Genomic DNA, 27154 nt, shown 5'->3' on the forward strand with positions numbered 1-27154 from the left:
TCCCTCCCCCTCAGGCCCAGTCCCAAAGACATGTCTGATCTGTTGTTCCCTCTCCCTCAGGCCCAGTCCCAAAGACATGTCTGATCTGTTGTTCCCTCTCCCTCAGGGCCAGTCCCAAAGACATGTCTAATCTGTTGTTCCCTCCCCCTCAGGCCCAGTCCCAAAGACATGTCTGATCTGTTGTTCCCTCTCCCTCAGGGCCAGTCCCAAAGACATGTCTGATCTGTTGTTCCCTCCCCCTCAGGGCCAGTCCCAAAGACATGTCTGATCTGTTGTTCCCTCCCCCTCAGGGCCAGTCCCAAAGACATGTCTGATCTGTTGTTCCCTCTCCCTCAGGGCCAGTCCCAAAGACATGTCTGATCTGTTGTTCCCTCTCCCTCAGGGCCAGTCCCAAAGACATGTCTGATCTGTTGTTCCCTCTCCCTCCCCCTCAGGCCCAGTCCCAAAGACATGTCTGATCTGTTGTTCCCTCTCCCTCAGGGCCAGTCCCAAAGACATGTCTGATCTGTTGTTCCCTCTCCCTCAGGGCCAGTCCCAAAGACATGTCTGATCTGTTGTTCCCTCTCCCTCCCCCTCAGGGCCAGTCCCAAAGACATGTCTAATCTGTTGTTCCCTCTCCCTCCCCCTCAGGCCCAGTCCCAAAGACATGTCTGATCTGTTGTTCCCTCTCCCTCCCCCTCAGGGCCAGTCCCAAAGACATGTCTGATCTGTTGTTCCCTCTCCCTCCCCCTCAGGCCCAGTCCCAAAGACATGTCTGATCTGTTGTTCCCTCTCCCTCAGGGCCAGTCCCAAAGACATGTCTGATCTGTTGTTCCCTCCCCTCAGGGCCAGTCCCAAAGACATGTCTGATCTGTTGTTCCCTCCCCCTCAGGGCCAGTCCCAAAGACATGTCTGATCTGTTGTTCCCTCTCCCTCAGGGCCAGTCCCAAAGACATGTCTGATCTGTTGTTCCCTCTCCCTCAGGCCCAGTCCCAAAGACATGTCTGATCTGTTGTTCCCTCCCCCTCAGGCCCAGTCCCAAAGACATGTCTGATCTGTTGTTCCCTCTCCCTCCCCCTCAGGCCCAGTCCCAAAGACATGTCTGATCTGTTGTTCCCTCTCCCTCAGGCCCAGTCCCAAAGACATGTCTAATCTGTTGTTCCCTCTCCCTCCCCCTCAGGCCCAGTCCCAAAGACATGTCTGATCTGTTGTTCCCTCTCCCTCAGGGCCAGTCCCAAAGACATGTCTGATCTGTTGTTCCCTCCCCCTCAGGGCCAGTCCCAAAGACATGTCTGATCTGTTGTTCCCTCTCCCTCAGGGCCAGTCCCAAAGACATGTCTGATCTGTTGTTCCCTCTCCCTCCCCCTCAGGCCCAGTCCCAAAGACATGTCTGATCTGTTGTTCCCTCTCCCTCCCCCTCAGGGCCAGTCCCAAAGACATGTCTGATCTGTTGTTCCCTCTCCTTCAGGGCCAGTCCCAAAGACATGTCTGATCTGTTGTTCCCTCTCCCTCCCCCTCAGGCCCAGTCCCAAAGACATGTCTAATCTGTTGTTCCCTCTCCCTCAGGGCCAGTCCCAAAGACATGTCTGATCTGTTGTTCCCTCCCCCTCAGGGCCAGTCCCAAAGACATGTCTGATCTGTTGTTCCCTCCCCCTCAGGGCCAGTCCCAAAGACATGTCTGATCTGTTGTTCCCTCCCCCTCAGGGCCAGTCCCAAAGACATGTCTGATCTGTTGTTCCCTCTCCCTCAGGGCCAGTCCCAAAGACATGTCTGATCTGTTGTTCCCTCCCCCTCAGGCCCAGTCCCAAAGACATGTCTGATCTGTTGTTCCCTCTCCCTCAGGCCCAGTCCCAAAGACATGTCTGATCTGTTGTTCCCTCTCCCTCCCCCTCAGGCCCAGTCCCAAAGACATGTCTGATCTGTTGTTCCCTCTCCCTCAGGCCCAGTCCCAAAGACATGTCTAATCTGTTGTTCCCTCTCCCTCCCCCTCAGGGCCAGTCCCAAAGACATGTCTAATCTGTTGTTCCCTCTCCCTCCCCCTCAGGCCCAGTCCCAAAGACATGTCTGATCTGTTGTTCCCTCCCCTCAGGCCCAGTCCCAAAGACATGTCTGATCTGTTGTTCCCTCCCCCCAGTCAGGGCCAGTCCCAAAGACATGTCTAATCTGTTGTTCCCTCCCCCTCAGGGCCAGTCCCAAAGACATATCTAATCTGTTGTTCCCTCTCCCTCAGGGCCAGTCCCAAAGACATGTCTAATCTGTTGTTCCCTCCCCCTCAGGCCCAGTCCCAAAGACATGTCTAATCTGTTGTTCCCTCTCCCTCCCCCTCAGGGCCAGTCCCAAAGACATGTCTAATCTGTTGTTCCCTCTCCTTCACCCCCTCCCTCCCCCTCAGGGCCAGTCCCAAAGATATGTCTGATCTGTTGTTCCCTCTCCCTCACCCCCTCCCTCCCCCCTCAGGGCCAGTCCCAAAGACATGTCTAATCTGTTGTTCCCTCTCCTTCACCCCCTCCCTCCCCCTCAGGGCCAGTCCCAAAGACATGTCTAATCTGTTGTTCCCTCTCCTTCACCCCCTCCCTCCCCCTCAGGGCCAGTCCCAAAGATATGTCTGATCTGTTGTTCCCTCTCCTTCACCCCCTCCCTCCCCCTCAGGGCCAGTCCCAAAGACATGTCTAATCTGTTGTTCCCTCTCCTTCACCCCCTCCCTCCCCCTCAGGGCCAGTCCCAAAGACATGTCTAATCTGTTGTTCCCTCTCCTTCACCCCCTCCCTCCCCCTCAGGGCCAGTCCCAAAGATATGTCTGATCTGTTGTTCCCTCTCCTTCACCCCCTCCCTCCCCCTCAGGGCCAGTCCCAAAGATATGTCTGATCTGTTGTTCCCTCTCCTTCACCCCCTCCCTCCCCCTCAGGGCCAGTCCCAAAGATATGTCTGATCTGTTGTTCCCTCTCCTTCACCCCCTCCCTCCCCCTCAGGGCCAGTCCAGACGTCTGCAGGTGGAGGTGAAGTCTGTGCAGGACAGTGGGACGATGCCGCTGATAGCGGAGGTGCTGCTGGCCGTGTCTGTGGGCTGTGTGGAGATCAGACAGACACGGCAGGCCAAGGCCAACAACGAACCCGTACAGGTAACACACACAGACACATACCTATGCAGATACAGTGCATTCAGAAAGTATTCAGACCCCTGGACCTTTTCCACATTTTGTTACGTTACAGCCTTATTCTAAAATGGATGAAGGGGAAAAAACAATTTAACCAATCTACACACAATACTCCATAATGACAACACAAAAGTAGGTTTTTATTTTAACAAATGTTTTAAAAATGAAATATCACATTTACATAAGTATTCAGACCCTTTCCTCAGTACTTTGTTGAAGCACCGTTGGCAGCGATTACAGCATTGACACCTGTATTTGGGGAGTTTCTCCCATTCTTCTCTGCAGATCCTGTCAGGTTGTAGATTGATGAGGGAAAATGTCATTTAATCCATTTTTGAATAAAGCTGTAACGTAACGTTGTGGAAAAAAGGAAGGGGTCTGAATACTTCCCGAATGCTCTGTGCATTACTATTACTGTGCATTACTATGCAGGAAGATGGCAATAGCTGTGAATGCCATTTACGATATGTCTGTTCTGGACTAATACAATTGTGTATTTTGTTTGTCTCACAGATGGAGGGGGATGAGATGGACAGCTATCAGGTAAACACTTTTCACTGTCTTGTCTCGACTGAAATATCTCTTTCATATATCCCCACTGTATCTGATCAAATCAGACGACTCCACTGAAGAGGATGCTACAGTGCATGTGCCTGTTTCTGTGGATCTGTGATGGATTGGTCATGTCTGTCTTGTTTTTTGTGTGATTGTTTTGACCGGTTTTCCTCCTGCACTCGCTCCGGTTGATTGATCCTGTTGTTCTCGCTCTGATTGGTCATTGGTGTGTGCGTTCTGTCCAATAGGAGCGTGATCTGGAGCGTCTGCGTCGTCAGTGGCTGACAGCTCTCACCAAGAGACAGGAGTACCTGGACCAACACCTTCAGACCCTGGTCAGCAAGCCAGGTAACACACCACACACCACACACACCACACACACCACACACCACACACACACACACACACACACACACACTCACACACACACACACACACACACACACACACACACACACACACAGACACACACACAGTGTATAGGTGGAATTGAGGGAGATAGACTCTGAAGTTGTTGTGCTCCCTCTACAGAGAAGACAGAGGATGACGTGGAGAGGGAGGCCCAGCTGTTGGAATGGCGCCTGACTCTGACCGAGGAGAGGAACGCTGTCATGGTGCCTTCAGCTGGGAGCGGCATCCCTGGAGCTCCTGCAGAGTGGTGAGAGAGTTGGGTCTAAACTTAAATGTATAATGAGCATTTTTTTAAATCATAAATGTTAATATTGTTCAGGAATTGAATCTGACAATTGTGTACATTTTTTTGTGTCTTTAGGGTCCCCCTACCTGGAATGGAGGCCCATACCCCTGTTCTTTTCCTGGACCTCAGTGGTAAGTTCTCCTTCTCCTTCTTGTTATAGTATCTCTGACTGGTTTGGTGACAAGTCAATTATTCAACTCCTCACTTTCACACTTAACTCGTGTTTTTCTCTTGCTTCTCTCTCTCCTCTCCAGCGGATGACTTCAGTTCCCAGGATGCTTTGGAGGTCCCGGAGGCTGGGGGTTGGGACGCCACTCTGAGCGGGGAGGACGAGGAAGAATTCTTCGACCTGCAGATCGTCAAGCATTATGATGAAGAGGTGAGCTCCAGGGGTCCTTTTCATCAGGGCACGGCCTAGCAAAACACTTTGCAATAGAAAACCAAAACCAGTGTTTCTAATTGGGCAAGTCCACCTAATCCCCCCCTTTATTTCACCATATAGTCCCTAATAGGGTTGCAAAATTCCGATAACTTTCCCAATATTTCTAGATTTTCCAGAAATTGGAACATTACTGGAATCAGCAAGGTAATCTAGGATTTCTGGAAAACTTGGGAAAGTTACTGGAATTTTGTGTCCTTAATGAACACAACCATGTATCCCCACCCCTTCCACTAGGTAAAAGCTGAGGCATCGTGGGACTCCACAGTGCACCAGTGTCCCCAGCTGAGCCGCGGTGGAGCGTGCCCGGAGCAGAGGGTTTATCTGACGGTGCGCTGTGTGGTGCAGCTCAGCCATCCGGCAGACATGCAGTTGGTGCTGAGGAAACGGATCTGTGTCAACCTGAACCCCGGCAGACAGGGCTTCGCTCAGAACCTCTTCAAGAGGATGTCCACGCGCTCCACCATCCCCGGCTGTGGGGTCACCTTCGAGGTGGTCTCCAACATCCCCGGGGTGAGGGTGTGACAGGAGGGAAATGACTTAATTTATCATCAATTACTTTGGTTATTTTTGGTAGATTTACTACAACGGCTGTAGCTCTCGACTGTCTGTCTGTCCTCTCCTCACGTCCTCTCCTTCGTTGCACTGATATGAGGAAGGTGAAATGCCAACCTAATGACACCACCATATTGTTTTTATCTGTCAAGTAGTGTTTTCCAACCAGTGCATATGAAGGGGAAGAGATGTTTTATCATTTGAGATAGTCTGTCTTTTTGTCAGCTCTACTACCTCTCTCTCTCAGGATGCCCAGGGTTCAGAGGACAGGGAGATGTTGGCTCGTCTAGCCGCCAGCACTGAGAACCCCAAGTCGGCCGACAACGAGGCGGCCATAGAGAAATACCTCCGCAGTGTCCTGGCTGTGGAGAACATCCTCACTCTGGACCGACTACGACAGGTCACCACTATACACCCTCACACTAGGACAGCTATCTATAGCTATCTACAGCTGTGTTTCCCAAACTCGGGCCAAGGTGTGCGCATTTAGTTTTTTGTCCCAATACTACACAGCTGATTAAAGTAATCAAAGGCTGATGATGAGTTGGTTATTGGAAAAAGATGTGTAATACTAGGGCAACAAGGCTGATGATGAGTTGGTTATTGGAAAAAGATGTGTAATAAATACTAGGGCAACAAGGCTGATGATGAGTTGGTTATTGGAAAAAGATGTGTAATAAATACTAGGGCAACAAGGCTGATGATGAGTTGGTTATTGGAAAAAGATGTGTAATACTAGGGCAACAAGGCTGATGATGAGTTGGTTATTGGAAAAAGATGTGTAATAAATACTAGGGCAACAAGGCTGATGATGAGTTGGTTATTGGAAAAAGATGTGTAATACTAGGGCAACAAGGCTGATGATGAGTTGGTTATTGGAAAAAGATGTGTAATACTAGGGCAACAAGGCTGATGATGAGTTGGTTATTGGAAAAATATGTGTAATACTAGGGCAACAAGGCTGATGATGAGTTGGTTATTGGAAAAAGATGTGTAATACTAGGGCAACAAGGCTGATGATGAGTTGGTTATTGGAAAAAGCTGTCTAATACTAGGGCAACAAGGCTGATGATGAGTTGGTTATTGGAAAAAGCTGTCTAATACTAGGGCAACAAGGCTGATGATGAGTTGGTTAATGGAAAAAGATGTGTAATAGTAGGGCAACAAGGCTGATGATGAGTTGGTTATTGGAAAAAGCTGTCTAATACTAGGGCAACAAGGCTGATGATGAGTTGGTTATTGGAAAAAGCTGTCTAATACTAGGGCAACAAGGCTGATGATGAGTTGGTTATTGGAAAAAGATGTGTAATACTAGGGCAACAAGGCTGATGATGAGTTGGTTATTGGAAAAAGATGTGTAATACTAGGGCAACAAGGCTGATGATGAGTTGGTTATTGGAAAAAGATGTGTAATACTAGGGCAACAAGGCTGATGATGAGTTGGTTATTGGAAAAAGATGTGTAATACTAGGGCAACAAGGCTGATGATGAGTTGGTTAATGGAAAAAGATGTGTAATACTAGGGCAACAAGGCTGATGATGAGTTGGTTATTGGAAAAAGATGTGTAATACTAGGGCAACAAGGCTTATGATGAGTTGGTTAATGGAAAAAGATTTGTAATACTAGGGCAACAAGGCTGATGATGAGTTGGTTAATGGAAAAAGATGTGTAATAGTAGGGCAACAAGGCTGATGATGAGTTGGTTATTGGAAAAAGATGTGTAATACTAGGGCAACAAGGCTGATGATGAGTTGGTTATTGGAAAAAGATGTGTAATACTAGGGCAACAAGGCTGATGATGAGTTGGTTATTGGAAAAAGATGTGTAATACTAGGGCAACAAGGCTGATGATGAGTTGGTTAATGGAAAAAGATGTGTAATAGTAGGGCAACAAGGCTGATGATGAGTTGGTTATTGGAAAAAGATGTGTAATACTAGGGCAACAAGGCTGATGATGAGTTGGTTATTGGAAAAAGATGTGTAATACTAGGGCAACAAGGCTTATGATGAGTTGGTTAATGGAAAAAGATGTGTAATAGTAGGGCAACAAGGCTGATGATGAGTTGGTTATTGGAAAAAGATGTGTAATACTAGGGCAACAAGGCTGATGATGAGTTGGTTAATGGAAAAAGATGTGTAATACTAGGGCAACAAGGCTGATGATGAGTTGGTTATTGGAAAAAGATGTGTAATACTAGGGCAACAAGGCTGATGATGAGTTGGTTATTGGAAAAAGATGTGTAATACTAGGGCAACAAGGCTGATGATGAGTTGGTTATTGGAAAAAGATGTGTAATACTAGGGCAACAAGGCTGATGATGAGTTGGTTATTGGAAAAGATGTGTAATACTAGGGCAACAAGGCTGATGATGAGTTGGTTAATGGAAAAGATGTGTAATACTAGGGCAACAAGGCTGATGATGAGTTGGTTAATGGAAAAAGATGTGTAATACTAGGGCAACAAGGCTGATGATGAGTTGGTTAATGGAAAAAGATTTGTAATACTAGGGCAACAAGGCTGATGATGAGTTGGTTAATGGAAAAAGCTGTCTAATACTAGGGCAACAAGGCTGATGATGAGTTGGTTATTGGAAAAAGATGTGTAATACTAGGGCAACAAGGCTGATGATGAGTTGGTTATTGGAAAAAGATGTGTAATACTAGGGCAACAAGGCTGATGATGAGTTGGTTATTGGAAAAAGATGTGTAATACTAGGGGAACAAGGCTGATGATGAGTTGGTTATTGGAAAAGATGTGTAATACTAGGGCAACAAGGCTGATGATGAGTTGGTTATTGGAAAAAGATGTGTAATACTAGGGCAACAAGGCTGATGATGAGTTGGTTATTGGAAAAAGATGTGTAATAGTAGGGCAACAAGGCTGATGATGAGTTGGTTATTGGAAAAAGATGTGTAATACTAGGGCAACAAGGCTGATGATGAGTTGGTTAATGGAAAAAGATGTGTAATACTAGGGCAACAAGGCTGATGATGAGTTGGTTATTGGAAAAAGATGTGTAATACTAGGGCAACAAGGCTGATGATGAGTTGGTTAATGGAAAAAGATGTGTAATACTAGGGCAACAAGGCTGATGATGAGTTGGTTATTGGAAAAAGATGTGTAATACTAGGGCAACAAGGCTGATGATGAGTTGGTTATTGGAAAAAGATGTGTAATAGTAGGGCAACAAACAAAACGTGAAACCTTTTGGGTCACCAGCAAACGCTGTTCACATGCTTAGCACACATTTTTATTAATGGTACTGTTGCTTATTTCGTGTGTGTGTGCGCAGGAAGTGGCGGTGAAGGAGCACCTGGCAGGGAAAGGGAAGGGTAACAGACGCAGTCTCAGCTCCCCCAGTGTCCACAGGGTAAATGGCACATCTTCTGTTGGGGGTATTACTGGGTGCTATTGATTTATTGAATAGTTTTAAGCCACTGAAGTCATGACATTAGTCCTTTTCCTCCCTCTCTCTTTCTCTCTCCTTTTCGTCTTCAGCTCTCTGGCAGCAGACAGGACTTGTCCTCTGACTGCAATCTGGACGACAACAAGGTGTGTACAACCCTGTTGAAGCTATGCCACTGTTAATACTCAAACTGAACAACCCCACGTGCCAAAGTACACAGATCAATGCTCACATCTTTAACCCCCCTCTGCTGTTCTGTCTTCTCTGCTCCAGACTCGCTGGGAGAGCCAGCAGGACATCTTCATGACCTCGCCCCAGCCTCGCCCCTCCTCCTCTCCCCCTACTACTCCCCCACAGAACCAGAGCCAGGACCCAGAGCAAGGTAAGAACCTGACTCCCCATCTCCTCGCCCCTCCCTCTGCCCCATTGTCCTCTCTACCTTTCTACCCCTCGACTGCTCTACTAACCTGGCCTTGCTGACTGGCTGACTCTACCTCAGTCTCCCCTCTCTCTCCTCCTGTCATCTATTTTTTCTGTGCAGTAGACCTTTGGTGTGGTTCTGTCTGTCCTGTCTACTAGTGTTGTCTCGTGTTTTAAGTGTGTTACATACAGTAGTCATATTGTCTGTTTTTTCTTTCTTTGATTTCACATTCTCAGTAATGATGTCATTGTAATGAATGTGTGACCAATGACAGTTAATCATTCAGATTAATTGGCAGTCTTTTATGATTATAATCCAGAGGTTATAATATGTTATCACATGCTAAAATCATCTTTATTTGATTATTTTCAGTAATTTTAATAAATTCTTTGTCTTGTCTCACTGACCTGGTCCAGCCATTTTCTTCATTGTGTGTCTTTTTTCAATGTCATTTCCTGGGCTTGCTTTTCAACTTCCTGTCTTAATCTCTCACACTTCCCCACACCTTCCAATCCTCCTCACCATCCTCTTTTCCTCCTCTCCATCTTTTATTCCCGCTGCTCCTCATCTTTTCTTCCTCCTCCCTTTCCTCCTCCTCTCTCACCGGTTCTCCCCTCAGGTCGTTCAGGGCTTGCTGCCTCTTATCTTTCAGTCAAAGCCCTGGTGCCGCAGATGCCCAAGCTGCTCAAGTCCCTGTTCCCTGCCCGCGAGGACAAGAAGGAGCCCCTACGCCCCTCACCCCACTCTCTACAGGTAGGATGCACAAACCCCAGTGACCTTTTGACCTTGGTTAAAATAAGCCCTTCCCTTTTTTATCTTGTAACCCCATTGAATCCTTTCCCATTTTCTTGTGATACACCAAATAAACCAAACCCTGTTTCTAGCCACAACACCAGTCAGTAACTGGGAGCCCAGAGAAACTGGATGGTCGATGTGAGTCTATAATCCACTATAGTTCACTGTCTCTCCATCCTCTGCCTCAAGCCATTGCTGTAATCCATGCCTTTTTTCAGTGTAGCCTGTATTTCCATTTTCATTTTGTCTATCAGGCCTTTTACCAAGTGCTGCCTTCACAATGAGACCCATCATCATCTGCATTTAAGCAGAGGAAAGTGGAGATGGTATTTAGGGCATTCAGAGGAAGTACCATCTAGACCAGTGACTGTTACTCAGCTGCCAGATGAAACACACTTGTATAACAGGCTTTTAGACAAGCCTCTCTCAGAAGACAGACTGGGGATAGAATGGTCTAGGGCGGTTTAGTGCTATTATTAAGCAATAAGGCCCGAGGGGGTGAGGTACAGTGCCTTTCGGAAAGTATTCAGACCCTTTGACTTTCTTTTCCCTCATCAAAATATCCTGTAATGACAAAGCAAAACAGGTTTTAAGACATTTTTGCAAATTTCTTAACAAGAAAAAACTAAGCACATTTACTTAAGTATTCAGGCCCTTTACTCAGTACCTTTGTTGATAACCATTGGCAGCGATTACAGCCTCTAGCCTTGGGTATGACGCTACAAGCTTGGCACACCATTCGTCTCTCCAGATCCTCTCAAGTTCTCTCAGGTTGGATTGGGAGTGTTGCTGTACAGCTATTTTCAGGTCTCTCCAGAGATGTTTGATCAGGTTCAAGTCCGGGCTCTGGCTGGGCCACTCAAGGACATTCAGAGATATGTCCTGAAGCCAGTCCTGCGTTGTCTTGGCTGTGTGCTTAGGGTCGTTGTCCTGTTGGAAGGTGAACCTTCATCCCAGTCTGAAGTCCTGAGAGCTCTGGAGCACGTTTTCATCAAGGATCTCTCTCTACTTTGCTCTGTTTATGTTTGCCTCGACCCTAACTAGTCTCCCAGTCCATGCCGCTGAAAAACATCCCCACAGTATGATGCTGCCACCAACATGCTTCACCGTAGGGATGGTGCCAGGTTTCCTCCAGACGTGGCACTTGGCATTTAGTTAAATCTTGGTTTCATCAGACCAGAGAATCTTGTTTCTCATGGTCTGAGAGTCTTTAGGTTCCTTTTGGCACTCCTTTTACTGAGGAGTGGCTTCTGTCTCACCACTCTACCATAAATGCCTGATTGGTGGAGTGCTGCAGAGATGGTTGTCCTTCTGGAAGGTTCTCCCATCTCCACAGAGGAACTGTAGAGCTCTGTCAGAGTGACCATCGGGTTCTTGGTCCCCTCCCTGACCAAGGCCTTTCTTCCTGATTGCTCAGTTTGGCTGGCATTCAGCTCAAGAAAAAGTATTGATGGTTCCTAACTTCTTCCATTTAAGAATGATGGAGGCTACTGTTCATGGGGACCTTCAATGCTGCAGAAATGTTTTGGTACCCTTCCCTAGATCTGTGCCTCGACATAATCCTGTCTCTGAGCTCTACGGACAATTCCTTTGGCCTCATGACTTGGTTTTTTGCTCTGACATGCACTGTCAACTGTGGGACCTTATATAGACAGGTGTGTGCCTTTCCAAATCATGTCCAATCAATTCAATTTACCACAGGTGGACTTAATTAAGTTGCAGAAACATCTCAAGGATGTTCAATGGAAACAGGATGCACCTGAGCCTAATTTTGAGTCTCATAGCAAAGGGTCTGAATACATATGTAAATAAGGTATTTCTGTTTTTTTATATACATTAACAAACATTTCTGAACTGTTTTCACTTTGTCATTATGGGGTAGTGTGTGTAGATTTTTCAGGGGGGACTATTTAATACATTTTAGAAGAAGCCTGTAAGGTAATGTTGTGGAAATTCTTAAACAAGGTCACTCAAAGTTGATCTTAAATGAATCATTGTTTGTCAGCGTGCTGGAGAGCTTCCGACCACAACAATGCACCATAGTACACGTCAATCAGGAGCTCTGCCTGGGTAGTCCCAGCAGCTGTTATGTACGGCTATACACAGACAAGTTATATTTGCATGATTTAGCATAATTAATTCATCATTACCGTTTTGTTTCATTAATGTGACCGACCAATACTGGTTCATAACATGTGACAGACCAACACCTCACGAGGCTTCTTCTCTCTAAGCTGAGACCTTGAAAGTGAGATATCTGTAGTTCGTTCTCAAAACAAGGTCTGGGCGTACTGCCAAATTGCAGCTACTGTTAGTGAGGAGGAGCAGAAAACAACATGAGGCGCAGATCGCCTTACAGCATGTTAATAACATTTCACAGGGAGGAGAAAGAGAACACAGTCCTCCCAAACTTGCTAAGAATGAGATTGAGGCAGGGTTAGCCCAAGCTACAGCGGTCCTCACATATTTAGGGCACAGTTCTGTCTCTAGAAGCCCTGCCTTTCCAAATCACAATTGTAACTATTGATAAAGTATCTAAATCAAATTTAGAATGACAGTCCTTAGTGCTTCATGTTGGTGCTATCACTTTAATTTAAGACCCTAACTTTTCTCCTTACTTGTGGTAATGACAGATTGGTATTTCAGTGCATTCTTAGTCTAAAATACTATACATGTTGCAGTGTGCAGACCTCCACAATCAACCTGATACCCCAAATAAACAATATTGGATAAGCCTAAATAAATTACGGGCACAGTTGACCACACCCCTCTGTCCCCAGCACTCATCCTTCCTTTCCTGGTGTTTCTTTGTGTTCTTCTTCAGATAGTGTTTCCGTTCTTCCTTTTAATGGCACATGTTCAAAGTGGATGGTCCTTGATAATGTCTCTCACGCTGTCCTTTACAGTCCCTCATGTCTTGTCCATTTTCCTACCAGTACACCAGCAGCATGAGAAGGGTTTTGACTGGGTCTCTCCATGCTCCCTCCACATGGACCCATGTCACACTCCTGAGAGAAAGAGCAGTTGATAGCTTTCGACTGGATGCTGTGTACAGGTTGCTGGCTTGGACTCTGGTCTCACGGTAGAAGTGGTGAAGGACCATACTGAACGCCATTTTCGCCGTTATTTCAGCCGGTTAGAAGGGGTGTTGAGGTTCACTGTTTTTCGACCAATACCTCACGAGGCTTCTTCTCTCTAAGCTGAGAACTTGAAACTGAGACATCCATTGCAGCTACTGATAGTGAGGATTTGATCAGTCAGCCACTTGCATGAACACAGAAATTGGTTATAAGAAAAGCACAAACATTAAAATTCCCATTACAGTAACAAAATGTGGAAAAGGGGAAGGGGTCTGAATACTTTAGGCCATATCGCCCAGCCAAACCAGCCGGTGGACATTTTTGTGTGTTTCTATATGTAGAATCGATTAGCACACATATTTTCAAATTAAGGGCCGGCACTCTTTTCAGAGGTGCTGAGTGTTCTCGGCCGGCAAACACTAACCGATGTGGCCAAGACATAAGGTAAAGGAAGAACAAAAAACTGCCAGGCCTTTCCCCCAATCTATCTCATTAATGCTGTGTGCCAGTTTTTGGTTTGACTCGGCCGGGGATTGAGCTCCCAACCTTCCAATCTCAGGGCAGACACTCAAACCACATGCCACTGAGTTGGTTATGTCCATATATAATGAAGTCAAAAGTCGCTGAACACTGGATGTAGGATATACCAAGCTTGCTATTTAATTTCCATAAAGACAATATATCTTTAGTAATACCACCATCTGTCATCCTTTCAAGACAGATAATTCCACTATGGATTTAGCCATTATTTTTAGGGATTAAAACCATTTTTGTCAAGAGCTGAATATAATCAACTGAGCTTTTGAATTTTTACATTAACACGTAAAATTATGGACAATGTGAGACGATACTGATGTATTTCAATGAATAATTGAACCTTCAATCATTTGAACAATAATTGTGTTTCTCTCTCTTCCTGGCAGCACATGCCTCGTATCATCATGCAGACGACGGGGCCTGAAGACGGCAGGGTCCGGACAGAATCGGTAAGAACCATCTGTCAGACTGTCATCTCTTTTCAACTCTCCTCCTGCCTGCTCCCCCTTGTTCAACCAACATTCCCTATGAGCACAAGATGTTAAAAATATGTTTAAAAGGACGTCTTTTCAACTTCATGTGGTCACTGGGAGTTGTAGTTTGTTAGAGATCAGTCTAGTTGTAGTTGATTCGTTGAAATCAGTTAGTTTTCAACAACTCTCCAGGCTGAGACAGTGTATTGACTGTAATATGAAGCTATGGTTGGTAGTAAGCTAGGGGATCTGAGGATCTCATAATGATGAAGATGGTGATGATCATTATGATTTTGATAATTGTGTTGGCATCATGATGTCTTGGTTTGCTCCAGTCAGTCTTAAGTTTGTTGGGAGTTCTTAAATTCCTGTTGTGGTGTGATTGCCATTGCCGTGATTCCTCCCCGTAGGTTGCTAAGGTAGGGAGGACCGCCTTTATCCCGGCCTTGACCAATGACAGGTGGTCAGAGTCCACCGAAGCCCCTCTTCCTGTTCCGTCCTCCCAGCATGACTATCCCCTCAGCCCCATCAGCGAGGCCTCCAGCGGCTACTTCTCCACTAGTGTTTCCACGGCAACCCTGACCGAGGCTTCAGCCAGCACCGCTGGTGACCACCCTGCCAACCCCCTCCGCCCCTCCTCCTCCCTCACCTTCCTAGATGCAGGGGTGGGACTAAAGGGGATTGATGCTCCTGAAACTACGTTACCCAGAATCCAGCAGCAGCAGCGAGCTGAACGGAACGGTGTTACTGCTGCCTCTCCTCAGTACGACAACAAAATGGCCACCACAGTTCCCGGCTACAGCGTCACCACAGGCAACAAGCCCTTCTCCGTACAGAGGGTGTCGACGTCGGACCTGAAGTCATTCCAGCAGCGCATCCTGGGGGAGGAAGTGGAGGCGAGAGGAGGAGGAAGACAAGGGAGTCTAGAGAGACTGGAAATCGTCCCGGACGACGAAGATGGCGGCTGCGACTACGTGCTACCTGATTGGCTGAGAGAGGGGGTGTGCGTGACGGTGGGAGCCAATAAGGACGGGACAGTGCGCTACGTGGGCAACACTGAGTTCGCCGAGGGCGTGTGGGTCGGGGTGGAGCTTGACTCGCCCTCAGGTGTGTTTGTGTGTTTACTGTTCACACAGAATCGCATGACTCAACATAATGACACTAGAAGAAATGTAACTCTAAGCAAATAGCCTGAAAATAACAAATCTAGAGGGCCTTGTCCACATGTACATGAGAATCATCAGAGCAGGCAATGCTTAGTTTAGGAATTTCAAAGTACTAAACCAACTCTCTTCCTTGTTTACCCCTCACCCATTTCTCTTATTCTCTCTCTCTGTACAGGTAAGAACGACGGTTCCGTAGGCGGGCGCCACTACTTCCGCTGTAACCCTGGTTACGGTGTCCTGGTGCGTCCCGACCGGGTTCTCCGACGGGAGCATTCCACCAAACGGAACCCGGAGAACCGGCGCAGCGGCGAGTTCAACCAGCCCGTTCTGCGGGGAGAGTCCACTATCAGGAGAGGGGAGAACCGCAAGTCCTGGAGCAGCTGAACTGAAGAGAAACAGGCTTGTCTGGGAGAGACCATTATTCTACACATCCTAGAAAAGTAGAAAACTCACACATCCTGTTTCTAGGCCTCCGTCTCGCTTAGCACCCTCTCTCAATCTCCCCCTAACTATGCAATACAACTGCATCTAATGGAAAACGGTCCCTGTCCTATGCCCACCCATAGCTATGGAGCAGTACCTTAGTGCTCTGTTAGATCTGTCTGGGTTCATTTCAATAGGGAAGACCTTTACCCAACAAGCCCCTGCTGTCTCGCCATCTGGACACAGCACTGGTGGCATGGATTGGGCACAGGCCCTGAGTGGTTCCACAGCACCTGAAGTAGTCTACAGAGTGTTGCTGTCTGTATGACGTGGCCCACAGGAACTGTTTCTCCTCGGGCCAAGGTTCAGGTTCTGAAGTAATGACATCACGCTCTCTGATGTCATCAAACTCTGGTCACACTTGGAGAATCCTTCTGAAAGAATGAGACTACTATTCCACCGGACCCTGACCTGCAACGCCCCTCTTTTTTTCAATGGAACTGTCCATTTATCCCCCCCCCCTATTTTTGAATGGAACTGTCCCTTTTAATTAAATGATATTATCAGTCCTTTTTGTGGACTGACATTTTAACAGTTACTGTATCTATCCCCTGTGTAAAGTCATTCATCTGAAATTATCGATTCTTCCAGAATGTGCCTTCATGGGTTTATTTTTCTTGGTTATATTTCTTAGTTTCTCCCTCTGTTGAGCTTTGACGAGAATGCCTTGTGTAAGTGTGAGGTGATCTCAGGGACTACAGAGTGGACATGGATGTACCTGTGAGAAGATGTGTGTGTGTGTGCCTGTGTTTTGGCCCTTGAAGCTGAATTTAACCATGGCAATTTACAGTATAGGCTGGGAGAACAATTATCCCTGTGCGTGTGTATATGCACATCTGTGTGTGTGCATGTTTCCGGCTGATCTGAAAGATGAAGCACCGTCGTTATGACGACGTGGTTTGTACGAAAGTAATAGCCGTTGGTTTTAAATTGTAAGTTGAAGGATGGTTCCACTATGAGAAGCCCAGGGAGCAAAATTGGTTGAAATTGCTTTTCTCAATGTCCTTTTAACATCAAGTGCTCACTGGGAGATTTTGCACGTTGGAGGTTAGTTTGGTGACTGACTGTGGTGATGTGTGTTAGCAGAATGGTTGTCTTTGGTTCTAGAACTGTTTGAGGAAGTAGCAGTGTGATGTATGGTGTATGGTCTGCATGTAACTTTGTGTTAACATTGTGGAGCTTTATGTAACGTGTGGATGTTGGATGGAAGGTAGGATCTGTTATGTTTTATGCTGGTCATTGATTTGTGTTTGGGGGATAAAGATCTCTGCATACATTCACCATTTGTGTGAAGATACAGATCTGTAATAGGGTCTATCATTTACATACTGAGTCAATGGCTTTGGGAGATGAAAGAAGGTTGTGGGAGCAGTGTTTTACAAGTTATTTCCTTTGAAACTATGGAATATTATTTAAAATGTTAATTGATCCCTGAAGTTCTTACAAAATGTAGTGAATCTCATTTTTATTAGACATTTGAAGTTAATACTTAAAGGGGCAATCTGCGGTTCAAACAACAACAAAGTGGTGTCCCCGCCACAGTTTTGGTCAATAGGAATGGGACTGGAGAAATGTAACCAGCTCTCAAATTAATCTGTGGGTGTATATCATTCATTTAAACGTCCAAAAATAGATGTAACAACTGCAGATTGCCTCTTCTTGAAATTCCATTGAATAGAAATGTAAACTGTATTCTCACCTCGTGAGTGGAGGTACAAACTGTAACGAGATGCAGAGTGGGTTTTAACAGTAGTCCATCCAGCAGTCACATGAAGGAGCTGAAAGCTAAACCCCTTCACCCCAACGCTATGACATTTCTTTTGACTCTTTATCATCTGATTTAAGAGAAGCCTAAATTTGCAATGTTATATATACAGTATATCACAAGTGAGTACACCCCTCACATTTTTTGCAAATATTTGAGTATATCTTTTCATGTGACAACACTGAAGAAATGACACTTTGCTACAATGTAAAGTAGTGAGTGTACAGCTTGTATAACAGTGTACATTTGCTGTCCCCTCAAAATAACTCAACACACAGCCATTAATGTCTAAACCGCTGGCAACAAAAGTGAGTACACCCCTAAGTGAAAATGTCCAAATTGGGCCCAAGTATATCATTTTGTGATATACTGTATATAAATGGTTGTACATATGCCTTTATCGTGTGAAATAGTTAAAGCCTTCTAAATTGTACTGAAAAAAATTGTTGCTTGCACAAGTGATTTTATGAGAAATGGTGCTGCTATAGTCACTGTTATATAACTGTAAATGGATTCGATCATTGACATTCTAGTCTTGCTTTTTAGCCTTCTATACACCACTTGAGATGGGAGAAAGTAAGTAGGAGTTAGTGACTGGCCAATTGATAGAGAAATGGAACATAGCAAGTGCTTATTTATTGTCATGTACTGTCCCCAAGTTGGTCAGACACTTTACATTGCTCTTTCTATAGCTATAGCTAGCGTTTTTTAAAAGTTTGTCGTCGTGTTTATCGAGTGATCATACTTGTGGTAATAGGAGGGGAACTGTGTATGTGTGTGAACACGCAGTGTTGTAATGAAGAGAGAGCAGGTGGTGTATCGGATGGATTTGGCCTTCGTCTTCTCACCTCTGCACAGAGAAGAGTGTTTTGAGATCACTTCAGGCTTATCTATTTATTTCCGTGCCTCACTCTGTTTCTGTCTCTCACATCAGGAAGTAGCTCTGATTCAAACACCTTTCATTATGAAGTCACTTTTCTGGGTTATTTCACATTGCCGATGGAGTCTTGGCTTCTGACTCAAAAAAGGTGCAGTGAGGCGGAGCTTCAATCTGTTCACACTGTCAGCTATGCTCCTTTTAAAGGCAATGTTTCCTCATTTCTGTCAATATTATTTTGTCATTTAGCAGACACTCTTATCCAGTGCGACTTACAGTAGTGCATACATTTTTGTACTGAAAAGCAGGTACACATTTACCTGAATGCTGTGTAACGGGAGGAAGTCATTTGTCATACATGCATCCTCTGGCTTTCATTTCAATAGGCGTCATCCTGGACTTTATATTTGACCATATATGGTTGTGACTGTTTGCGCTCAGAACCACATCAGGGGTATATTCGCTAGGAACCAGAAGCAAATGAAACAGGACCTACCTGAATTGGTCCAATAAACTTGTGTGGAGTAAATGGAAAACCACTTTTGCTACGGTCTGCAACTAATGAATACACACCTGACCCTTAGACTGTCTATACCTGATTAAGGATCCGTCTATACAGTTACCCTTTCATCATTCCACAGAAGGCATATTTTTGTTGTTGTCAAGTGCTACTGTGAGCATATATTTTTAAAGGCCCAAGGACACAGATGCAACAAACCGTTATGGGGGAAATAATATTTCAAGAGTATACATTTGTTTACATGCATTTCCTGTATATCTTTGGCAACCCTGGTCCAGAGCTCAGAGCAATATGACACCTGCCTTTATGTGGCCTTCAGTCTACCAGTCTGTCCCCCTCAGAGGCTTTTAGTTATTAAACCCAGTCTGGCAATGCGAGACTCAATAACTGCAAGCCCTTAAACTCCCTCCATAGAGAGACCTGTATATTGTAAGACTTTATTCACACTACATCAGACACTCTGCCACATGGGACCATGGGAGTTCATGTTAGAGGAAACTAACACCGATATCAACTAGAGCAGAGAATCTTTATGCCCAACTCAGGAGCCACGTTCCATTTCTGTCCAATACTAAAGGGGTTTGAGCTGGAGGAAGGGATAGAAATGGAATTGGGCCCGATCTTCAGACCATATTTGTACACCGGTTTGTCATTAAATGGCACCCTACTCCCCATATAGTGCACAGAGAATAGGGTTCCAATTTGGACACAACGACTCACTTGAGACCAACTCTGGTTTGTGCCTCGTCCTGGAGTCTTGAGTTATTATAATCAATCATTTGTCTGATTGTGTTGTCATGAAGTGTATTTGAGTATTTCTGTGAGCGAATGCGTGTAGGCTTGATTATGTATATATTTGCATATTAAGACTTAACAATCTGAGCGCAAGTTTGGGTTTTGATTTAATTTAATTGTTCTGTGTAATTCTATGCTGAAATCCAAAGAATAATCATGTATTTTTTATCGCCTGGACAATAATCTCCCTGTAAAGGAAAGAATAAAAAAATGAATTGATTTCATTTCTATCGTCTGCAGTTATTTTATGGAGAACGCTGCGTAATCTTCCGGAAGCCATGCACTGACTGCAATTCCAGTTAAATGTGCAGTTCAAGATTTGAACCAGTTGATACACATTTTGTGAAATCATGCCGTTAGATTTCAGTTGCTCAACAAAACCACACATTCTTTATTCTCTAGTAGGTACAGTAAACAAATGAGAAAATGTAACAAAGGCATAGTTTTCTACATATTCATTACAGAACAGTCTACTGTCCAAAAAAGGCACTAAATTCTGAAGTAGCAGAACAGGACTCATTTAACACTCATACATAATGTGAATACAAGGACTGGCGATATCCGTTCCTTCGGAACGTCAAAGGCAAAGCACCTCCCACAAAGGTTAAAGTTCATTAAGTAGCAAACGCAACCTGGTTTAATATGCAGAGATTTGACTTATGTCAAAGACGCAAAACCAAAGTGTATGCTACTTAATATGCATTACGTCTCAGGTTAACGGTCTTGAGAGACGAGTAAAGACCTCAGAAACCTGAAGGAAGAAGCTTTGCCTTTGAGTAATGCAACACAAAACACACGGCAGATTGGGCATATATCAAATGGAAAACACAAAACACACACGGCAGATTGTGCACATATCAAATGGAAAACACAAAACACACACGGCAGATTGTGCACATATCAAATGGAAAACACAAAACACACACGGCAGATTGGGCACATATCAAATGGAAAACACAAAACACACACGGCAGATTGGGCACATATCAAATGGAAAACACAAAACATGATATAAAAAATAAAGCATTTCATGAATCTAATATACATTCCTGTTTGGCAGAACTTTACACATGGAAGTAAAACTGAAAATAAAATATGAAATCTCTTCTCAAGTAAGATACATATTTGATTAGAACAAAGCACTAGGTTAATGGCTAGCAGAAACCGTCCTCGGGTCAGCTTGGCTGTCATTCAAGACATACTGGATGACTTAAAGGGACAGTTCACCCCAAACAATGTTAGTCTCATCTCTGCACCTTGAATCTTGCATGTGCACTGGTCAGCCAACACTCCAATCATTGTGTACATCTGGCAATGAGAAAGTTTCCAAATCGTTTGGGGTTGAGGTCTACAGATTTATTCATAATAGGACCTACACAACTAAACCAGCCAAAATTACTACCCCTAACCCTTACCCCTAACCCTTGAACATGTGTCAGCCAGCAGATCAGTCTTCCTTCCTCCTATTGCCTGCCTGGTCTGTCAATCACTCAGGATGACCAATAAGCTACGTGGGGAGGAAACTGAAGCGCCATGGTAGTTTCTCCCATAAAGTGTCTTTTTAAAATACAATCTAAAAGTAGGTATCTTCGATAACAGCTTGTGTGTAGAACACGTCATGGCATATAAAGCAGATAGAAAAATAAGTGTTTGCATTACTCCCAGTACCAATAATAGGGACATTTATAATGCTCCCTTGATTGGCAATCTTTTAAAAGCGTAAATAATTTCCTTTCAACTGGGGAACGTGATCATAACATCAGTCGGTTGCCTTAAATTAAGGCTAAAAGCTAAAAACAAATGCTTTGGGTACAGCTACAATATGCTTATAGTTACCCCCATAACAAGCACATACACAAGGCCCCTCTCACTAGCTAGCATGATTCTATCTATTCCCTTCATCATTAAGAATTTAGGGGCAGTTTTTATTGCATCATTCGTAAGCAATAATATAATGAATGTCTGATCTCACTAGCTTTAAACCTAACCAGTTTAGGTAGTGCTACAACAAGGGAATATATAGGCTTCTCCAGGGGCCTGTTAAACCCTCACCACTTCCTGTCTCCAGAGGCCTGTTAAACCCTCACCACTTCCCGTCTCCCTTATACTGCGAAGTTGGAGGTGAGAGACAAAGACAGAGGGATAGAATGATGACGGGCATAGGGAGTGAGAGTGATGACGGGCATAGGGAGTGAGGGATAGAGGGATGACAGGCATAGGGAGTGAGAGGGATAGAATGATGACGGGCATAGGGAGTGAGAGTGATGACGGGCATAGGGAGTGAGGGATAGAGGGATGACAGGCATAGGGAGTGAGGGATAGAATGATGACAGGCATAGGGAGTGAGAGGGATAGAGTGATGACGGGCATAGGGAGTGAGAGTGATGACGGGCATAGGGAGTGGGGGATAGAGGGATGACAGGCATAGGGAGTGAGAGGGATAGAATGATGACGGGCATAGGGAGTGAGAGGGCATGATGACGGGCATAGGGAGTGAGACGGGCATAGAGAGGCATAGATGACAGGCATAGGGAGTGAGAGATGACAGGCATAGATGAGAGTGATGACGGGCATAGGGAGTGAGGGCATAGGGAGTGATGACGGATGACAGGCATAGGGAGTGATGGATAGAGGGATGACAGGCATAGGGAGTGAGAGGGATAGAGTGATGACGGGCATAGGGAGTGAGAGTGATGACGGGCATAGGGAGTGAGGGATAGAGGGATGACAGGCATAGGGAGTGAGAGGGATAGAATGATGACGGGCATAGGGAGTGAGAGTGATGACGGGCATAGGGAGTGAGGGATAGAGGGATGACAGGCATAGGGAGTGAGAGGGATAGAATGATGACGGGCATAGGGAGTGAGTGATGACGGGCATAGGGAGTGAGAGTGATGACGGGCATAGGGAGTGAGGGATAGAGGGATGACAGGCATAGGGAGTGAGAGGGATAGAATGATGACGGGCATAGAGAGTGAGTGATGACGGGCATAGGGAGTGATGGATAGAGGGATGACAGGCATAGGGAGTGAGAGTGATGACGGGCATAGGGAGTGAGAGTGATGACGGGCATAGGGAGTGATGGATAGAGGGATGACAGGCATAGGGAGTGAGAGGGATAGAGTGATGACGGGCATAGGGAGTGAGAGTGATGACAGGCATAGGGAGTGAGGGATAGAGGGATGACAGGCATAGGGAGTGAGAGGGATAGAGTGATGACGGGCATGGGGAGTGAGAGTGATGATGGGCATAGGGAGTGAGGGACAGAGGGATGACAGGCATAGGGAGTGAGAGGGATAGAATGATGATGGGCATAGGGAGTGAGAGGGATAGAGTGATGACGGGCATAGGGAGTGAGAGTGATGATGGGCATAGGGAGTGAGGGACAGAGGGATGACAGGCATAGGGAGTGAGAGGGATAGAATGATGATGGGCATAGGGAGTGAGAGTGATGACGGGCATAGGGAGTGATGGATAGAGGGATGACAGGCATAGGGAGTGAGAGGGATAGAGTGATGACGGGCATAGGGAGTGAGAGTGATGATGGGCATAGGGAGTGAGGGACAGAGGGATGACAGGCATAGGGAGTGAGAGGGATAGAATGATGATGGGCATAGGGAGTGAGAGTGATGACGGGCATAGGGAGTGATGGATAGAGGGATGACAGGCATAGGGAGTGAGAGGGATAGAGTGATGACGGGAATAGGGGGTGATGAGAATGAAAGTGTGCAGAGCACCTTGGGGAGAAGGTGCCAAGGCAGGGGTCCTCCATGCTTAGAGGGAGGTTTGCAGGGTTCTATAATAAACTATTCTGAATCTTTAGACCCACACAGACAAGAGCATATACCATACATACACCCACACCTTCAGGACCAGACTTACCAACGCAATGCCTCCAGAACAGTCTAAAGGGGGTACTAGGGGGTAACGAGGTATAGCTATTAGGGGATAGGGGTGGAGGTAGAACCAGGCCTCCCAACACCTCTAGAACAGTCTAAAAGGGTTTACTAGGGTGGTAGAGGTATTAGGGAGGGGATAGGGGTGGAGGTAGGACCCGTAGGGCAAAATGAGTTTGACACTGCTGATTTACAGTATAACATTCCAATATGCTCTACCTGCACCATGACATACAATGTTTTCATACTCTATAACCTCATCCCCATGTACACTCTAACAGTCACGTACCGTACGTATACACTACAATTCAAACGTTTGGGGTCACTTAGAAAAGCTTTTTTTTTGTCCATTAAAATAACATGAAATTGATTAGAAATACAGTGTAGACATTGTTAATGTTGTAAATGACTATTGTAGCTGGAAACGACTGATTTTTTAGGGAATATCTACATAGGCGAAAAGAGACCCATTATCAGCAACCATCACTCCTGTGTTCCAATGGCACGTTGTGTTAGCTAATCCAAGTTTATCATTTTAAAAGGCTAATTGATCATTAGAAAACCCTTTTGCAATTATGTTAGCACAGCTGAAAACGGCCTGATTAAAGAAGCAATTACAACTGGCCTTCTTTAGACTAGTTGAGTACCTGGAGCATCAGCATTTGTGGGTTCAATTACAGACTCAAAATGGCCAAAAACAAAGCACTTTCTTCTGAAACTCAGTCTATTCTTGTTCTGAGAAATTAAGGCTATTCCATTCAAGAAATTGAAGATTTTGTGCAACGCTGTGTACTACTCCCTTCACAGAACAGTGCAAACTGTCTCTAGCCAGAATAGAAAGAGGAGTGGGAGGCCCCGGTGCACAACTGAGTAAGAGGACAAGTACATTAGAGTGTCTAGTTTGAGAAACAGACTCCTCACAAGTCCTCAACTGGCATCTTCATTAAATAGTACCCACAAAACACCAGTCTGAAAGTCAACAGTAAAGGGGCGGCTCCAGGATGCTGGCCTTCTAGGCAGAGTTGCAAAGGGAAAGCCATATCTCAGACTGGCCAATAAAAATAAAAGATTAAGATGGGCAAAAGAACACAGACATTGGACAGAGGAACTCTGCCTAGAAGGCCAGCATCCCAGAGTCGCCTCTTCACTGTTGACGTTGAGACTGGTGTTTTGTGGGTACTACTAATGAAGCAGCCAGTTGAGGACTTGTGAGGCAACTGTAACTCAAACTAGACACTAATGTCCTCTTGCGCCGTTGTGCACCGGGGCCTCCCACTCTTTCTATCCTGGTTAGTGCCAGTTTGCGCAGTTCTGTGAAGGGAGTAGTACACAGCGTTGTACAAGATCTTCAGTTTCTTGGCAATTTCTCACATGGAATAGCCTTCATTTCTCAGAACAAGAATAGACTGATGAGTTTCAGAAGAAAGTTATTTGTTTCTGGCCATTTTGAGCCTGTAATTGAACACACAAATGCTGATGTTTCAGATACTCAACTTGTCTAAAGAAGGCCAGTTTTATTGCTTCTTTAATCAGGACAACAGTTTTCAGCTGTGCTAACATAATTGCAAAAGGGTTTTCTAATGATCAATTAGCCTTTGAAAATTATAAACTTGGATTAGCTAACACAACTTGCCATTGGAACAAGAGTGATGGTTGCTGATAATGGCCCTCTTTAAGCCTATGTAGATATTTCATAAAAAAATCAGTCGTTTCCAGCTACAATAGTCATTTACAACATTAACAATGTCTATACAGTATTTCTGATCAATTTGATGTCATTTTAAATGGACAAAAAAAAATGTGCTTTTCTTTCAAAAACAAGGACATTTCTAAGTGACCCCAAACTTTTGAACAGTAGTATTCACTCCCTCTTTCTTACTGTGATGTACACATACACACACACACACCTTTCCCTCCCTCGTTCATACTGTCATGTATACACACATCTTTCCGTCCCGATCATCCCTCCCACTCATCCACAGTCCCCCCCCCTAGTTGGGCTCCACCACCTCGGTCTTGATGTCACTGCCTGTCCCGCCCAGGGCCAATCCTCCCCCCGCCTGCGTGGCCAGGGCGAGGATGCTATGATTGACGGCCGCCATCTCCACTGCGAGAGTGATGGGATCCTGGTGCTCCAGGGCATTGCTGTGATTGGTGGAGGAGTTGTCCTGGAGGGAGGGGGGGGAGGGGGCAGACCAGGACACACCCGTCAGTCTGGAACCCTCCGTCCCTGCCCCCTGAGCGAGACTCGCTCCCGAGAGCAAGGATCGGCAAATCAGAGAGCTGGCCCTCTGGACGGCCAAGCCCCCCCTGCCCGAGCCAGGCCAAGCCGCCAGCCAGCTTGGCAGCAGGGTGGGAACCTGCAACCGCAAGAGGGGGAGGAGTCATGGGTCATGTTTACACATCTGTGGTCTTCAACCCTGACACAGACAACTGAGCGGCGCATTTACTACGCAAAACCACAAATCAGTTCACAGACCACATCTGGGTTGGAGACCCCTGACCTACACTGACCTGAAAGACATGGATAGCTAAAGCAAAGTCTAACAGGTTGATTTCCACTGTCCTGCTTTTTCAGATGGAGAATCTGCTTGAGACTTACCCTTGTTCGGTTACAGAACACAACTGGTTCGCATGGTCAAACACATGCAAACAAATGATAAGAATTTGTTCCCCCCCCATTTGCTGATTAGCTACCCGTCTAACAGATTTGGTATAGAAAAAGTTCTGTACCAAACATGGGAGTACAGTATGAATATGTAAACCATAATACAATAGGAGTTGTAACAGGATACAGTACCTGTGTGGGAGAGGACAGGTCTCGTCGACTGAGACTGAAAGGTCTGGTCACAGCTCTCTTCTCAAACAGAGGAACCTCACAGCCCTGTAGGTAAACAAAGAGGCTGAGACTGAAAGGTCTGGTCACAGCTCTTCTCAAACAGAGGAACCTCACAGCCCTGTAGGTAAACAAAGAGGCTGAGACTGAAAGGTCTGGTCACAGCTCTTCTCAAACAGAGGAACCTCACAGCCCTGTAGGTAAACAAAGAGGCTGAGACTGAAAGGTCTAGTCACAGCTCTTCTCAAACAGAGGAACCTCACAGCACTGTAGGTAAACAAAGAGGCTGAGACTGAAAGGTCTGGTCACAGCTCTCTTCTCAAACAGAGGAACCTCACAGCCCTGTAGGTAAACAAAGAGGCTGAGACTGAAAGGTCTGGTCACAGCTCTCTTCTCAAACAGAGGAACCTCACAGCCCTGTAGGTAAACAAAGAGGCTGAGACTGAAAGGTCTGGTCACAGCTCTTCTCAAACAGAGGAACCTCACAGCCCAGTAGGTAAACAAAGAGGCTGAGACTGAAAGGTCTGGTCACAGCTCTTCTCAAACAGAGGAACCTCACAGCCCAGTAGGTAAACAAAGAGGCTGAGACTGAAAGGTCTGGTCACAGCTCTCGTCTCAAACAGAGGAACCTCACAGCCCTGTAGGTAAACAAAGAGGCTGAGACTGAAAGGTCTGGTCACAGCTCTTCTCAAACAGAGGAACCTCACAGCCCTGTAGGTAAA

At 45.7% G+C, this 27154-nt stretch overlaps 2 protein-coding genes across 10 annotated transcripts in view; one reads left to right on the forward strand and one right to left on the reverse strand.

The window, feature by feature from the left end:
* LOC118362137 (kinesin-like protein KIF13B) overlaps window positions 1–19924 on the forward strand; it is a 75636-nt gene extending 55712 nt beyond the window's left edge. Inside the window, exons 26-40 of one of the 3 annotated variants that reach the window (XM_052485902.1) lie at window positions 2949–3098; window positions 3648–3677; window positions 3938–4037; window positions 4221–4347; window positions 4462–4517; window positions 4641–4765; window positions 5063–5338; window positions 5628–5780; window positions 8675–8752; window positions 8881–8934; window positions 9062–9170; window positions 9829–9962; window positions 14008–14070; window positions 14505–15201; window positions 15436–19924. In XM_052485902.1, coding sequence (XP_052341862.1) covers window positions 2949–3098; window positions 3648–3677; window positions 3938–4037; window positions 4221–4347; window positions 4462–4517; window positions 4641–4765; window positions 5063–5338; window positions 5628–5780; window positions 8675–8752; window positions 8881–8934; window positions 9062–9170; window positions 9829–9962; window positions 14008–14070; window positions 14505–15201; window positions 15436–15644 — 2361 coding nt within the window. In that variant the 3' untranslated portion in view covers window positions 15645–19924. The remainder of the gene's footprint in view (window positions 1–2948; window positions 3099–3647; window positions 3678–3937; window positions 4038–4220; window positions 4348–4461; window positions 4518–4640; window positions 4766–5062; window positions 5339–5627; window positions 5781–8674; window positions 8753–8880; window positions 8935–9061; window positions 9171–9828; window positions 9963–14007; window positions 14071–14504; window positions 15202–15435) is intronic. The other 2 variants (XM_052485903.1, XM_052485904.1) reach the window with 2 other exon arrangements.
* Window positions 19925–25323: 5399 nt separating this feature from the next.
* LOC118379591 (homeobox-containing protein 1-like) overlaps window positions 25324–27154 on the reverse strand; it is a 34122-nt gene continuing 32291 nt past the window's right edge. For 3 of the 7 annotated variants that reach the window (XM_052485916.1, XM_052485915.1, XM_052485917.1), the window contains exon 9: window positions 26458–26553. In XM_052485916.1, coding sequence (XP_052341876.1) covers window positions 26473–26553 — 81 coding nt within the window. In that variant the 3' untranslated portion in view covers window positions 26458–26472. Of the gene's footprint in view, window positions 25957–26396; window positions 26554–27154 lie in introns of those variants that run through there. The other 4 variants (XM_052485910.1, XM_052485908.1, XM_052485909.1 and 1 more) reach the window with 3 other exon arrangements.

The sequence above is a fragment of the Oncorhynchus keta genome, chromosome 29 (genome assembly GCF_023373465.1).
Source record: "Oncorhynchus keta strain PuntledgeMale-10-30-2019 chromosome 29, Oket_V2, whole genome shotgun sequence".
Classification (NCBI taxonomy): domain Eukaryota; kingdom Metazoa; phylum Chordata; class Actinopteri; order Salmoniformes; family Salmonidae; genus Oncorhynchus; species Oncorhynchus keta.